This window comes from Dromiciops gliroides, chromosome 4, assembly GCF_019393635.1.
Source record: "Dromiciops gliroides isolate mDroGli1 chromosome 4, mDroGli1.pri, whole genome shotgun sequence".
Lineage (NCBI taxonomy): Eukaryota > Metazoa > Chordata > Mammalia > Microbiotheria > Microbiotheriidae > Dromiciops > Dromiciops gliroides.
Genome location: NC_057864.1, coordinates 59,834,199 through 59,850,098, shown reverse-complemented (window position 1 = coordinate 59,850,098; position 15,900 = coordinate 59,834,199). Strand labels below are relative to the sequence as shown.

Genomic DNA, 15,900 nt, shown 5'->3' with positions numbered 1-15,900 from the left:
GCAACAAGGCTGTAGGGCCTGAAACCAGACTCACTCTCAGCCTTTAGGACTCTGAGAAAAGTCCAAATAGAGTCTTTTCTCTCAGATCTAAGTTGAAAACAGGCACCAATTGCCACCTGTTTCTGCATAAACTCAGTGAAGCCAAAGGACCTTTTCTGGGGACACGGGTTTCCCCATTTCAACCGGCTTGGAAGCTTAGCCCTTGAGGCTGATTTCACTTCTGATGGCCAATGAAGCTTTCACCTGCTCCCTTTCCAAAGTGGGCCCATTTTACTTGCTTTAGGCAGCCTGGTGCTATCACCAGCACCCCTCCCTGGAGGGCTCACAGCATCAGTTCTGAACTTAGTGTGGAACCTCAAGCAGAGTTAGACCTATGGCAGCTCAGAAGTCCCAAGCTCAGTCATCCACTAGCCTCAGCTACCAGTGCCTAGTAGCAGTTTATAAGCTCAGACCTAGACTCAGGTCCACTTAGGTGATACAGTGTATAGGATTCGGGGCCTGGAGACAGGAAGACTCACCTCCCTTAAGTTCAAATCAAGCCCCCGACACTTACTAGCTGTGTGACCTTGGACAAGTCACTTAGCTCTGTTTGCCTGTTTCCTCATCTGTAAAATGAATGGCAAACCACTCTAGCATCTTTGCCAAGAAAATCCCAAATGGGGCCATGATGACTTGGAAACAACTGAACAACCACCACCACTAAGTCCAAGGCCACAAAACATCTTTTCTTGCAAAATTGCAAAAACCTCCTGGAGACTGAATTTACGTCAAATGGCTGGTCTCCCTGGTAAGGCCAGATAAAGCATATTTGCTAATACACTTTCTTGAAAACTGGAACTGCTGAAACTCAGTTAAGCATTTTTTTATGTACGATCTGATCGCAGCTTTGCAGACTGAAACTTGTATACAAAGATTCCTTTAGACTTTGGGACACAGGGAAGGAATGATGAGTTTCTGCTCAAAGGAAAGGAAAGCTAAGAATTGTTGAGGCAAAAAAAAAAAAAGCTGGCAACTAGTAAGCAAGGGAGAAATAATGAATTCTTTCTTTGTTTTAAAAGAGATACTTTCCTTGTTTCTGGAACCTTTTGGAGGAAATACAAGAACATTTTTTTGAAAGAAACTCCTTTAGAACCAAAAGTCTGACATTTATTTGTAAACCCTGAAGCCTGTATTTTGGATTACACTTAATGCATTTTTAAAATTTAATTGCTAATTCACAACTGCAGGTGACCTAAGGGGCAATGAAGAGACACACAGTGGATAAAAATAGGCTGTGGCATACTGGCTATGATGATGTTACGTATAAATGGAGAAGGAAGTGAGGGCTGGTCAATTATGGATAAAAGATAACAAATGGACATCCCCCAGTGTTGGACAGGTTGCAGTAGACTATCAAAAGAACAAAAGTCTCTCCAGAAGTGGGCAGCTAGGTGGCAAAGTGAACACAGTGCTATGCCTGAGGTCTTATCTTCCCATGCTCAAACCTGGCCGCAGAAATTTACTAGCTGTGTGACCATGGGCAAGTTACTTAACCCTGTTTGCCTCAGTTTCCCCATCAGCAAAATGAGCTGCAGAAGGAAATGGTAAATCACTTCAGTATCTTTACCAAGAAAACCCCAAATGGGCTCACAGTTGGACACAACTGAAATGAATAAACAACAAAAGCCTTTAGAACACCGAGTAAATTCTAGGGCAACAGGCCTATAAGCTCTTAGTCTCAAGACCCCTTTACACTCTGAAAAATTACTGTAGACCCCAAAAAGTTTTTGGTTATGTTGGGTTACATCTATTTACCATATTAAAAATCAAAATTGATAAAATTTTAAATACACCTGGATATCTCCTCCTGCATTCAATCTATGGCAATATAAAGAAACTTTACACATTATCTCATTGTGAATAGAGCAATGGACTTGAAATTAGGAAGAGCCTAGTTGTTTTGGTTGAACTATGTGAAGAAAATCCAGATCCATAAAGATACGTAATCGGAAAAAGGAAGAGTATTTTAATGGACAAATAAGAGCTTAGCATTATTATGAAAATAGTTTTGACCTCCTGGACCCCAGGAAAAGGTCTCAGGAACCCCAACCCCCCCCCCACCAGTTCTGGAATTATATACACTAGTAATCTGCTATGCAATCTTGGTTGAGAATGTTTACATCTCTAGGTTTTAGTTACCTCGTCTTTGAGAACCAATGAAATAAAAATAACAACAATAATAATACATAAATTAAAATATTTATATAGCACTTTAAGGTTTATAAAGAACTTCACGAATTATCTTGTAGTGGATAGAGCAATTAACTTGAAATCCGGAAGACCCTAGTTCAAATCTCACCTCAAACCCATACTGTTTGACCTTAGGCAAGTCACTTAACCTGAAACTTAGTATCCTCATTGGGAAAATCATAGTACCTACCTCCTAAAATTGTTATGAGGGTCAAATAAGATAATGTCTATAAAGTACTCTGCAAACCTGAAAGTACTACCTACCTGATGGTCAGTCATCATCCTTACCCTCTATAGGGGATTTATGGAAACACATTTATGCAGCCCCCAAGATGAGTGGCACGTATAATATGCTTGGTGGCACAAATTCAGAGCATTGAATTAATTAATTAATCTGCAATAATTTACTTTGCTGAGTGGTCACCTCTTTCTCAAGCCTGTTTTTCAGGCTCAGATAGGTGATACTATAGGTGAAATGTTGGAATTGGGGTCAGAAAGACTTGAGTTTGAGTCTTGTTTCAGACACTTACTAGCTCTGTGACCTTGGACAAGTGACTTAACCTCTCATTACCTCATTTTCTTCATAACAACGCAGACAATCCCGCCTTCTAGGATTGTTGTAGGGATCAAATGAAAGAGCACATGTAAAAGCACTTTGCAACCTTAAAGTACTATATAATGCTAGTTATTATAAATATTATTTCGAAGACAACTTTGAGATTTCTCATTTCCATGAAATTTTTGTAACTACCTAACATCTAATTTAGAAAAACTTAAACTAGAAAGTTATATTTTTACCATTAAAAAACAAAGTCAGAAAACAGGAAACAAGAAGGGGGTGGGGTGAGAATCACATTTCCCGTTGTTCTGCTTACAGAGTAAAAAAAATCTGCAATGGCATTTTATAGAATCAGAATTTAGAAATGGAAGAGATATTTTTCAAGGTGAAAGCAGAAAGGAATTTCAAAGAACTATTATTTCAACTACCCATTATACAGAGGAAGAAGCTAAAACCTAGAGATGTAAACTTTCTCAACCAAGAGAGCACGGCAGATTACTAGCGTACATAGTTCCAGAACTCAGATCTCCACTCTTGATTCAAGGCTCTTTCTCACTATATGGCATGATGCCATCTGGGTCAACCTCTTTCCTTTTATCATTTGTAAATCTGAATTTTGAAAAATCTGATAAACCATAAAAGGCAGGACTGACATTCTTAAAGGTCATGATCTAACAAGCCCCAAAACAAAAACAAAAAACAAATTCTACCTAAAATGAAACTAGCCAATTGTGAAATTCTTTCCACAGAGATTCTTTAAAGGTCATTATTGATACAAAGACACCTCTTCCAAAAAGGCATATCACATTCTGAAAAGGGAAAGTGGTAACAATGTTTTAGCACAAAAAAATAAGGTTTTAACAATTGGATTAATAAATACTAGAGCTTTAAAAAAAGAAGTAAAGACTATCAATGAAACATCAAACAATATACATTGGAGAGATGAAGTGTTAAAGGGGTCAAATTTTGGTAGTAAAAATATGCATAAGTTCCATTTCATATGAAGCTCCCCATATTGAAATGGTTGTTTGTTGATGTTTCATAGGTACATTTTTTTTAAATTCTGAATAAAATAAATACTGAAACTTACAATATTCTAAGTTACATCTATGTATCTTCAGTTAAAGTGAACCTAGAATTAAATTTCTTGACTTGTGGAACCTGAAATTAAGCTACTTGATTTGTGACAGAAATTTCATGTTATAACTAATGCAGAAATATGTTTAATATGATTGTACATATATAACCTATATCAGATTGCCTGCCATCTGGAGGAGGGAGGAGGGAGAAGGGAGGGAAGGGAGGGAGAAAAATTTGGAACTAGAAATCTGTTATGGGCCTAGCACCCCAGAAGTTTTCTGGGGTACATCAACGAACCTTCTCCTTGAGAAACTAAACCAAAGGACAGAGACACCTAAAGAGATAAGTGGCACCGGATCGGAACAGAGCTAGCTCCAGGACCCCCACCCTTCATTCCAGTCTCCCCCACCCCTGGGGAGATAAGATTAGGTGTGGCTGCTGCCTTTGTGCCGTGAGGAGGAGAGAGATGGCTGGAGAGATCCGAAGCCACCCCTCAATCAATTCCCCCAGCCACCACCAGTGGGGGATGGTCCTCCCTCACTAGGGGAACATTCCACGGTCAGATGATCACCCCCATCAGTCCTCTATAAAAGTATCTGCCCGTCTCCAGCTCATGGAGATAGGTATCTCAGAGCCACGCCTCGGTGCTAAACTTTCTTCCCTTGAGAAGTCCAAGGATTTCTCTCTTGGTTTCCTTTCCCTAATACCCTAAATAAACTATTATCTTATTCTCTTGGATTTGTGTGCAAGAGGGTGTAATTCTTTAAAAAGGAATTCCTAAGGACCCCTATCCCAACCCTACTCCAAACTCCCATCTATTCTCCCCATAACAAAACCTTATAAAAACAAATGTTGAAAACTATCTCTACATGTATCTAGAAAATAATAAAATACTTTTATGATTAAAATTCTTTTAAAAAAGAAATTTCATGTTAGACATTCTACCCTTCCGGTACTGCATTCAAATCATTCTTTTTATTTTCCTTCCTCCAGCTGAATTGTTAAACTCCTTCCAAGCTGAGGTCAATTATTCTCTTTATTCTACCCCACCATACACAAGATTACTTCTACACTGTGTTGCACAGCTCTTGAAACTATCTACTCCATAAACGCTATCTACTCCATTGACTCTGTGGTTAGTGGAAAGAGAAAATGGACCTGAAATCAAAAGGTGTGGGTTCAGTTCCTGGGCTTTTTTATTTGGGGGTGAGGGGAGTCCCCTTTGTGAGACAAGAAGAAAAGTTAACATTACTTCCTAACGATACTGTTTTCCTCATTCACCACGGAAAACATTCAAAGCCGAAAGCTATGAATTTTTAATTTTTTTTTTTAGTGAGGCAATTGGGGTTAAGTGACTTGCCCAGGGTCACACAGCTAGTAAGTGTTAAGTGTCTGAAGCCGGATTTGAACTCAGGTACTCCTGATTCCAGGACCGGTGCTCTATCCACTATGCCACCTAGCTGCCCCTATGAATTTTTAAGTATCTTGAGAGTTTATGAAAAGATACCACTGTGGATGGACAAAGTAAAAGTATGAGTCTGGCAACCATAGATCGGCAGCTAGGTGACGCAGTAGTGGATTCAGAAGGACCTGAGTTCAAATCCAGCTTCACACACTTGTAACTTACTAGCTGTGTGACCCTGGGCAAATTACTTAAACCCCCATTGCCCCAAGCAAAAAGGGAAAAAAAGGTTATGTGCACCTATTTTATATGCCTATATACCTGGAGTCATGTAAAAATTTTTAGGGAGAAAAGGGGTGGAGAGTTGGGAAAAGTTTAGAAAACAAAACTGATGGATATTAAGTTACAAGGCAGCAAATTTTGGCTCAACATCAAAACCTGTGTAACAAACACTAAAAAGGGTAAAATAAGCTCTGATTGAATGGAGTTATTCAGGCAAAATAACGATGGTTTTTTTGGTCATAGAACATGAGAGGCATCATAGCATGAAGGGCCTCTGGGCCACAACTTTCTGGGTTTTGCCTCTGATTCATGTTGGCAGTGAAAAGATAAATGCTGGGCAAGTAAGTCATTTAACAGACAGCTGTTGAACTGGGGCAGAGGGGTTTTCCTTGCCTGGAGCTCCTTACACAGATGAAATCACAGGTGTAGAGGCAAAGTAGGAAGGTTGAATTCCAAAGAAGAGATTCCAGAAGTGGGTGGGAAGTGGCACTAGCTGACCTCCAAAATACCTTCCAACTTGAAATCTTTGATTCTAAGTGTAAAGAATATATAGTAATAGAAAGAATAATAATATAGGTCTAAGACTTCTCCCCAGGCTTTCCAAACCTATATACTGTAAAACAACTGGAAACATCATCTGTCATTAAGGTTAAGAATGGGATACTTAGAGTGGGCTGGGCATTCACAACCCTTCAAAAGATGATTAGACTGGAATGAAATATACCAGGGAACTAAATTTACCAGCTTGGGGCACAGCACCAAACAGTGTGGTAATGGTATTATTCTAGATACAAACAACCAACCAAAAACTGGTGAATAATTTGGTGGAGTGGGCCTACCTGGGTTCATTCAGACTCTTCTCCGAGTTCTAGGAACTACAGCCCCACCCCCCCCTCCCCGGGCTTGCTCATACCTGACGCCAGGGCTTCAGTTGCCTGACTGGCACAGAGCTGGCTCCAGACCTGTCACTGGCAGGAGAGGATGGGGATGGGGAACTAGCCCGGATTCAGGGGATTATTATCCCGCCCCCGCCTCAAAGCAGACCTTTGTTTTTTAAAGGTTTCTCTTTTTCCTTTGCTGTGTGTGTGTGTGTGTGTGTGTGTGTGTGTGTGTGTGTGTGTGCCTGTCTGTGTCTCTGTCTGTGTCTGTGTGTGTTTTCGGGTGATCCCCAAGTATTTCAGCTTATGAAAAGTGACTCCGTCCTGACACCTCGAGCCCTCACTGAGCCTTTCAGGGGCCTCGCGAAGGAAAATGAGCGGGGGTAGAAGATGTCCACCCTGTCCTTTGTCTCTCTTCCTCACTTGCCACCAACAAGAGTCGGAACCAAGTCGCTGATACCTGCCAGAAACCTGAGACAACCTCGGCTCCTCAACTTGGCACAAGAGAAGGAAGCAGGGGAAGGGGGGGAAGGAAAGGGAAGGGAGAGTGGGAGGGGGAGGGGGAGGGGGAGGTGGAGAGGCAGGACCCGGCGGGTCGGAAGGAGGAGCACGCGCCTGTCCCAGGAACCTTCCAACCTCCCAGCCCAGCCCAGTCCAGCCCAGCCCAGCCTCGAGCTTACTCACCTCGGCCAGTCCACCCCGATCCTCGGCATCCTGGCCACTCAACACCTTCTTAAGCTTGTCCATCTTGGGCCTCGACACGAGTCAAAACTCCGTCCAAAGCAAACTCCAGTACCCCTCCCTCGCTTCCTGTTACTAATGCAACAAAGTATTTATCTTCCGAGGTGCGCGGCTCTAGAGACACGACTAGAAAGCTGGGTCCACCCCGCCGAATACGGTCCGGCCCAGCGTCGCCCGGCCCCGCCCCCCCAACCCCCACGCTGTTTAACACCCACCTGTGGCGTGATTCCTGGAAACTACAAGACCCGGCATGCACTGCTCCGACTCCTATGCTCGGACCGCCCCTGGGGCTCCATCATCCTATCTTCAACCAAAAGCACGGAGCCCTAGGTTCTGCCGGTGTGTCTGGCGTTACTCCACTCTCATTCCGGTTTTCACAGGCTTTATTTTGTAGGTTACCTAATTGCGGGAGAGGTAGAGGAGGGATACCCGCCGAAGAAAGAGGGGATGTTCGTTTGTTTTGAAGAAAATGACCCAAGTCACCAAATCCTGCCCACGCTCTCTGCTCACTGGATTTACCCCCTTTGAAATTCCCAGGCAGGTCCACGAAATTAAGGTGCTATCTCTAGATGGTTTCTTGAGAATGTTACAGAAAACAGACTTAAAGCCCCATTCTTTCCCGCTCCACATTGCCTCCAGATGACAGAGAAGAAGCAGCCCTGGATTTGTTTGGAGTCAGAGGACCTGGGTTCCTATGTGGATTCTACACCTATCTACCTGTGACCCTGGGCAAGTCACCTCTTTGGGTCTCGGTCTCTTCATCTGTAAAAACAAAGGGTTGAGCGCAGCTAGGCGGCGCAGTGGATAAAGCACCGGCCCTGGATTCAGGAGAACCTGAGTTCAAATTCAGGCTCAGACACTTTACACTAGCTGTGCGACCCTGGGCAAGTCACTTAACCCTCATTGCCCCGCAAACACACACACACACACACACACCACAAAGGCTTGGATGACCTTTGGAGTTCATAGGATCCTTCTAGCACTAAATCCGGAGACCTGGATTCAGGGCCCAGTCCTGCCTACAGTTAACTGATTCTCCCTGAGGAAGTCTCTTGGCTCTACCCACATCACAGATTTGTTGTGAGGAAAGCACAATGAAAACTGGGTTATTTTATGAGGTTGATAATGTGAAAACAGAAAGCCCAGATCTTATACTTGAAACAAATCCATGATTTTTGTCAAACATATGGTTCTCAGACCACTGATCTTCCAAAACTACTTAGTGGATAGTGTCAAAAACTGCTGTGTGGCCAAATTTCTGGTAATAAACTTGATCGAATAAATGAAAAGTACTTATTTAACATTGACTGTGTACCATGCATTGGCATTGTCTGTTAGCTGTCCTCCCAATTTTGTGTCATCTATATAATGATAAATTGACGTTTTTGACTTCTGATGCATTGATGTAAATGTTAAATAAACCAGACCAATAAGCATGAATGTCTTTGGGCAGAGAATAGTGATCAAGACTGAACTTGGAAGAAGTTATATTAGCTTCAGATGCAAACAATAAGTGAAACAGGAAGGAAGGAAGCCAAAAAAACTAATCAGGCTTTACTGGGGAAAGCCACTCCATAAATCCTTTAATTTTCATTCCCAAAGCTCTCTTCTCTAAAAGCTCTGATGGCCTTAGAAAAACAGGGACAACTACCTATTGATCCTAGTTGTCTCTGCCTTATACCCTTAGGATATATTTAGAATTCTAGGGCTGGTAACTGACCAATCATTAGGGTCACATGGCAGCCAATTTCTGCAGCAAAGCTTCTGTCCAGAAGCTGTTGTTTAAGTCAAGTCAATTCAAAAGTATTGTTCTGGGTATACATAGAACTGTTTTAAGTGGGGTGAGGAATATAAAAAGTATATTTTCAAATCCAGCCTCAGACCCTTGACAGTTACTAGCTGTGTGACCCTGGGCAAGTCACTTATCCCCAATTGTCCTGCAAAAAAAAAAGTATATGTTGAGATCCCAATTATAAAACAACACACACTTGTGAGGAATCTATCTATACATATTAAATTCTTAAATAATACAGGGTAATAAATATTCAGTAGGTATATGGAAAACAATCAATTGCCCCAAAGCTCAAACTAAACTGGGCCCTTTCTTTAGCTAAGCCCCAGCTTGTGGACAGGGAAACCCATAAGAGTAATTCCTCATTCATTCAAAAACCATTTCAGCGCCTAAAAAAAAAAAATCTGTGCCAAAATGATATGCTGCAACAGTAGAGAGAACATAAATTATGTCTCTATCATTCCACTGATCTACCATTTTGGCATGTCAACAGTTCAAGGATCAATGGTTTTGTCAGTGATTAACCTAGATTACAACCTATCCATTTTTTACTAGGTAAGTCTTAGAGAATTGTTTGAGGTTCGAATTATGTTCGATCATTGTTGTTAATACTGTGCACAATGTTCTCCTGGTTCTGCTCATTTCATTCAGCATTGGTTCTTGTAAAAATCACAAACTTTTAAAATAACACAAAGTATAAATATTTTTTCAGGTGTGATTGGACACACCCAAGATATCCTGTATTCATACCATAATCTACATTTCCCATTTCAGATATTCAAAAATCTTTCCTTAAATTTTTTTCAAGGAATCTAAATCAACTGACTATAGTTTGAAAAATCTACTCTCTTCCTTTTTTTTCAAAAATCAGAACATTTGCCCTTTCCCACTCCTTCAGCACCCCTTCTCCAGGATCTTTCAAAGGTCAAGGACGATGGCTCACTAAGCACTTCTGGCCAATTGTTCCAGTACTCTATGTAATTCATCTGGAACTGCTGATTTGAGTTCATCATAAATGGTTAAGCACCACTCTCTTAGTCTCTTGAGTTTCAGCCCCCTATTAAACATTTCTTGCTCTGTCCCATTTCAATCCAATGGTCAGAGAAACCAGAAGCAAATAAGAAAGGTTATTTTCTCAACATCATCCATTATCATTGTCCTATCGACCAAGAACAGTGGTTCAGTCCCTCCTTTGATCTTCTTTCTCCTACTATTGCTTTAAACACACACACACACACACATACTTTTGTTGACTTAATTGAAACAATTTTTGTTTTCTTATGTCATACTATAATCAACTCTCATAGGATTTAGAGGTCCACAGGTCATTAAAGATCATCTATTCTAACATCTTCATTTTAGCAATTAGGAAACTGAGGTGCAGGGAAGTTGTGATTTTAATTTGTCCAAAGTTACCCAGGTAGGACCTAGGAGAATTTGGATTCCAACCCAGGTACTCTGATTCTAAATCCAGTGTTCTACCTACTATACCATGTGTCCTCTGGTAGGGTAGGACCAGGCTGTGGACAACATGGAATTCTGGGAATTCAACTCATCTTGATCTGATGAGCAATGAGCGGCCACTGTAAGTGTTTTACCAAAGCACAGGACCAATCATGTCACTCACCACACAGCTCCAGAACTGTGGCTCTCTATTGCCTCCAAGATAAAATACAAAGTCCTCAGCCTGAACTTTTTAAAGCCTTCCGAAGTCTGGCTTCTACCTGCCTTTCCAGATTTGCTTTATTATCATTCCCTTTTAAGGCTTAGCTTCTCCATGTCAGATGGAGCCAGAGATTTTTCTTCCTCCTCTAAACTCGTACAATACACCTGAAAATTCTTGCACCTGTGGCTATGTCTATTGAGCACGGGAGGTCATCAGGCAGTAGAGATGCACAAGCCTGTCAAAGCTCAGAAGCAGTCATGCAGTGAGAGAGGGTGGCCCACCCCCAAGAGTCAAACCCATATAGTGGGCACAATTTGATAAAGTCCCAGTCACCCTGTACAAGTTATAGCTTTGATACCCATTGTCTGAACCACTCATGTAGAACTTACTGCCTCATGGTGGGGGGGGGGGTGCAATTGGGGTTAATCGACTTGCCCAGGTTCATAAAACTAGTATCTGAAGCCATATTTGAACTCAGGTCTTCCTGACTCTGGGACTGATGCTCTACCCACTGCACCACCTAGCAGTCCCTGCCTCAAATTTTTAATTGTCTTTTTTCTCTCTCTGTGTATATGTGTACCCACATCTTTATGTGTGTATATAGATGTATATGCATTTATACATGTATACATACATGCATGTGTGAAAATACACATGCACATGTGTGTCATATCTCAACTAGGTTATAAACTCCTTAAGGGTGGAATTAGTTTATATGCACGTGTGTTTGTATGTAACACATACATATACTTACACACATGTGTGTGGATAGAGTCAGATCTCCTTAGCTAAGTTATAAACTCTTTAAGGATAGAATTAGAGTTTATCTATCTATCATCTATCCATCCATCTATCTAATCTTGTATCTCCACAATAACTAGTACATAATAGGGTACTTGATAAACACGTGTTACTTAAAACCCTCACTAATTATGATGAATACCTACATTTTTCTTGCTATTTAATGGTTTCTAAATTTTAAATTGTAGGGACTTAAGTGATTCGGCACTCTCATATCACTTGAGAAATTTTCAGTTCTTTTGGTTTACCTTGGAGATAAGCACTATACCACACAACATTAAAAATCAGTCCATGTTATCCTATGCATAAACAGCTGTTGTTAACATTTGTTTATTCGTTTATTTAAAATTATGCCCAGTTTGTGCAAGGCATTGTGCTGGGTACTAGGAACACAAAGATAAAAATGGCATTGTCTCTCTTCTCAAGATGGTTATATGCTATTGTGATCTAGACAAAGTGCTAGAGGAAAATTTAGGGAGGATGAGACCACTTTTAGCTGAGAGGTTTAAGAAAGACTCTGTAGGCATAATTTTATTTACAGTCAAAGAAAATACCAATTAGTGACTTCCATGGCTATTGCCAGAAAACCCCTAAAATAACTAAGTCAATCGATGCTTTAAACAGGTAATTGTTGTGTTGTTGTTTAGTCATGTCGGACTCTCTGTGACCTCATTTGGGATTTTCTTGACAAAGATACTGGAGTGGTTTGCCATTTCCTTCTCCAGCTCATTTTACAGATGAGGAACTGAGGCAATCAGAGTTAAGTGGCTTGCCCTGGGTCATACAGCTAGGAAGTAGCTGAGGTTGGATTTAAACTCATGAAGCAGTCTTCCTGACTTCAAGCCTGGAGCTCTATGCACTACTGCACCACCAAGCTGCCCTGACACATGTAGACTATCATTTATTAGTGTAGTGAATTTTGTTGGAATTTCTTTCAGGCTATGCCCATTCACCATGGGTGACCCCAGTGCTTACTCCTCAGCACTTCTTCCTCTATACCCTTTCACTTGGTGATATCATCAGCTCCCATGGATTTGATGATCATCTCTATATTGCTGATTCTCAAATCTATATAGCTAAGTAACCTCTCTCCTAACCTCCAGTCATCATCTCCAATCTGCCTATTGACTATCTCAAACTGAGTGTCTCATGGACATATTAAACTCATTATGTCCAAAACTGAATTCATTCTCTTATACACACACACATCCTTCCCTCTTCTTTTTACATATTATTCAAAGTTTTGATTATGCAAAATATGATCATTGGTTCCAGGCTAGACCAATGAAAACATGCTGTGAGAATTTGAATAATTCAATCACTGCAAGAGATTCACTACTCTCACTTATCTAGACTTGCTGTCTTGTTAAGGGCACCACCATCCTCCCAGTTGCCTAAGCTCACTACCTAGATGTTATCTTCAGCTCTTCATCTTCTCTTTCCCTTCCCCCTATGATAACAATACAACCATTGCTAACATTTATATAGCACTTTAAGGTTTGAAAAGCATTGTACAGGGGATAGCTAGGTAGCACAGTGGATAAAGCACTGGCTCTGGATTTCAGGAGGACCTGAGTTCAAATTTGACCTCAGACACAGTCACTTAATCCTCATTGCCCTGAAAAAAAGAAAAGAAAAAACAGCACTGTAAAAATAGTATTTTATTCTTACAACCACCCTAGGGGTAGATGCTATTATCAAACCTATTTTACAGGTGAAAAAAGTGGAGGAGACCTAAGTGACTTGCCCAGGATCACAGTTTAGTGTCTGAAGGCAGATCTGAACTTGTCCTCCTGACTCCAGTTCCATATCTAATCAATTGCCAAATCCTTTTGATTTTACTTTCATAACATCTCTCATCTAACCCCTGTCCCCTTCTCTCCTTCGACACTGCTATGACCCATATTACCTCATGAACACCATGATGGTCAGTCCAAAGTAGGGACTAGGGTAAGACCAATGTGAGAACTATCACCATCATAGCCACTGTCACAGTAAATAGGAAAGGAATTCCCTCCCCCTTCCCCACCAAGGGTCATAGCAGAGTTTCAGGGAGGGAGAAAATTTAGAAGTAAAAAAAGTTTTTAAAGAGGCTTTTAAAATGAATTTATTTCTTGCTATAATAATTCATATTTATATATAACTTGATTAATAATGCCCTTCAAACCTGTAATTGAAAGGGTTTTAAAAAAATTTAATTAGAAATGATCTCTTCCTTATGATTCCCATTCCTTTGGTTATATGCTGCCACACAATGCAAATTCCCTCACTGGGCATGTTCGAAAAACATGTGTCTTGAGGGCAGCTAGGTGGTGCAGTGGATAAAGCACCCGCCCTGAATTCAGGAGGACCTGAGCTCAAATCCTGCCTCAGACACTTGACACTAGCTGTGTGACCCTGGACAAGTCACTTAACCCTCGCTGCCCTACAAAAAACAAAAAACGTGTCTTATTCTGCACCCTAAACCCATTACTTCTTTTTTTTTTTAAATTTTTTTTTTTAGTGAGGCAATTGGGGTTAAGTGACTTGCCCAGGGTCACACAGCTAGTAAGTGTTAAGTGTCTGAGGCCAGATTTGAACTCAGGTACTCCTGACTCCAGGGCCGGTGCTCTATCCACTGCGCCACCTAGCTGCCCCAACCCATTACTTCTATCAAGAGATAGATACCATGCTTCAACATCAATCCTTTGGAATATACATTGAAAGCGGATCTTCCTCCATCATTCTTCCCCACCCTCCTCAGGAAATCGGAGACAGCAATCAGATGTAGAATACCAAAAGAAATGATATGTACCTCCATTGGAGGTCTTTGATAACTAGAGAGAACCCACAACCACCCTTCTGGCACTGTTCAGGCAAAGTTATGACCATATTGGCTACCATCCTATATACCTACAGAATTTTAATTGCTTCTTGCTTTATCACTTTTACTCCTAAAATCAGTTGAGGTTTCCTCATTTCCCTAATTTTCATTTCATAAGTTGTCAACCTGCATCTAACCAACCTTAAGCACCTTAAGATTATGGGTAAAATCCTCCACATCCCCCTCAATAGGTACCAAGAGTAAATTGGAAAACATTTGAATCCCATCTTCTTAACCTTTCAATTAATTACTGTGTTTAAAGATCCCATGACATAAATTTGGAAGCAGAGGTAATATTTCATTGCCCACCAACCACAATCCTGTAATCACTAAAAAGGGGCTAAGATCCCTAAAAGGTCAGAAATGGTGTTTTTCCTGTACAAAAAGTACAGGCAATGCCACCACCCCAATCTGAAAGATTTAGGGGACCACAGCATCCCATTCCCATCTCCCAGCAAGTGATAATGAATATCCTTCCTTTCTTTCATTTGTTTACTTATTTATGTGCTTATTTATTCATTTATTTATTTATTTTTGGCTATATGGGTCTTCCCACAAAGACTTCTTTCTTCCTCTTCCTAAAGCAGATACTAAGTTCTCTTAATCATTCATTGGGGGGTGCTATTACATGGTGCAGTGGGTAAAGCACCAGCCTTGGATTCAGGAAGACCTGAGTTCAAATCCAGCCTCAGACACTTGACACTTACTAGCTGTGTGACCCTGGGCAAGTCACTTAACCCTCATTGCTGGGGAAGGGGGGGTTCGGATGGCATACACAAGCTTTTTTTTTTTTTTTTGGTGGGGCAATGGGGGTTAAGTGACTTGCCCAGGGTCACACAGCTAGTACATGTCAAGTGTCTGAGGCCGGATTTGAACTCAGGAACTCCTGAATCCAGGGCCGGTGCTTTATCCACTGCGCCACCTAGCCGCTCCCTCATACACAAGCATATTGATGAAAATCCAGGAATTGGACATGAAATCTCTGTTGCTCAAGTCATACTGACCCAACAAATAAGGAGAACCTTTTCTTTGGTCTGACACTGGTAAATATTTCAACTGTTAACTCATGGGCCTAAAATCAAGATTATATTCTAGCTCAAAGCTTCTTAAACTTTTTCCATTATTGATCCTTTCTTCCCCCAGGAAATTTTTACATGACCCCAAGTATATAAAATAGGTATACATAATCCTTTACTGTTGCCAAATTTTTCATGACCCCCCACATTCAGTTATGCAACCCTATATAGGGTCAAGACCCACAGATTAAGAAGCTAGGGTCCAACCCATCATAAGAAAACCTATTTAAGTAGTTGCTATTTTTTGCCAATGGTAGCACTTTCCAAAAATGTAACCACACAGTCCAAAAAGTAAGAGGTTTTTGCAAACAATACACAAAGATACAATACAAGGCATATTCTCTTAGGGTAAGTAGTGGTCAACATATATCCATATACAATAATGATTTGTAAGCTTTGGGGTTTGTACACCAAGAAAAACTGTGCTTCACACTGGTCAACCCCACCCCTTTGATATAATGGCCATACTAACCTACTTGGTGTTCCCTGGTATGACAATCCATCTCCTGGCCTGTGCACATTCACCCACCC

General features: G+C 41.0%; 1 protein-coding gene across 3 annotated transcripts in view; it reads right to left on the bottom strand.

Annotated features, from left to right (window-relative positions):
• SFT2D2 (SFT2 domain containing 2) overlaps positions 1-7,333 on the bottom strand; it is a 37,751-nt gene extending 30,418 nt beyond the window's left edge. For all 3 annotated transcript variants that reach the window (XR_006352819.1, XM_043964785.1, XM_043964784.1), the window contains exon 1: positions 7,115-7,333. Coding sequence is in view for 2 of the 3 variants with exons in the window: in XM_043964785.1 (XP_043820720.1) it covers positions 7,115-7,177 (63 nt within the window). In the remaining variant the exon portion in view is untranslated. The remainder of the gene's footprint in view (positions 1-7,114) is intronic.
• Positions 7,334-15,900: the final 8,567 nt, after the last annotated feature.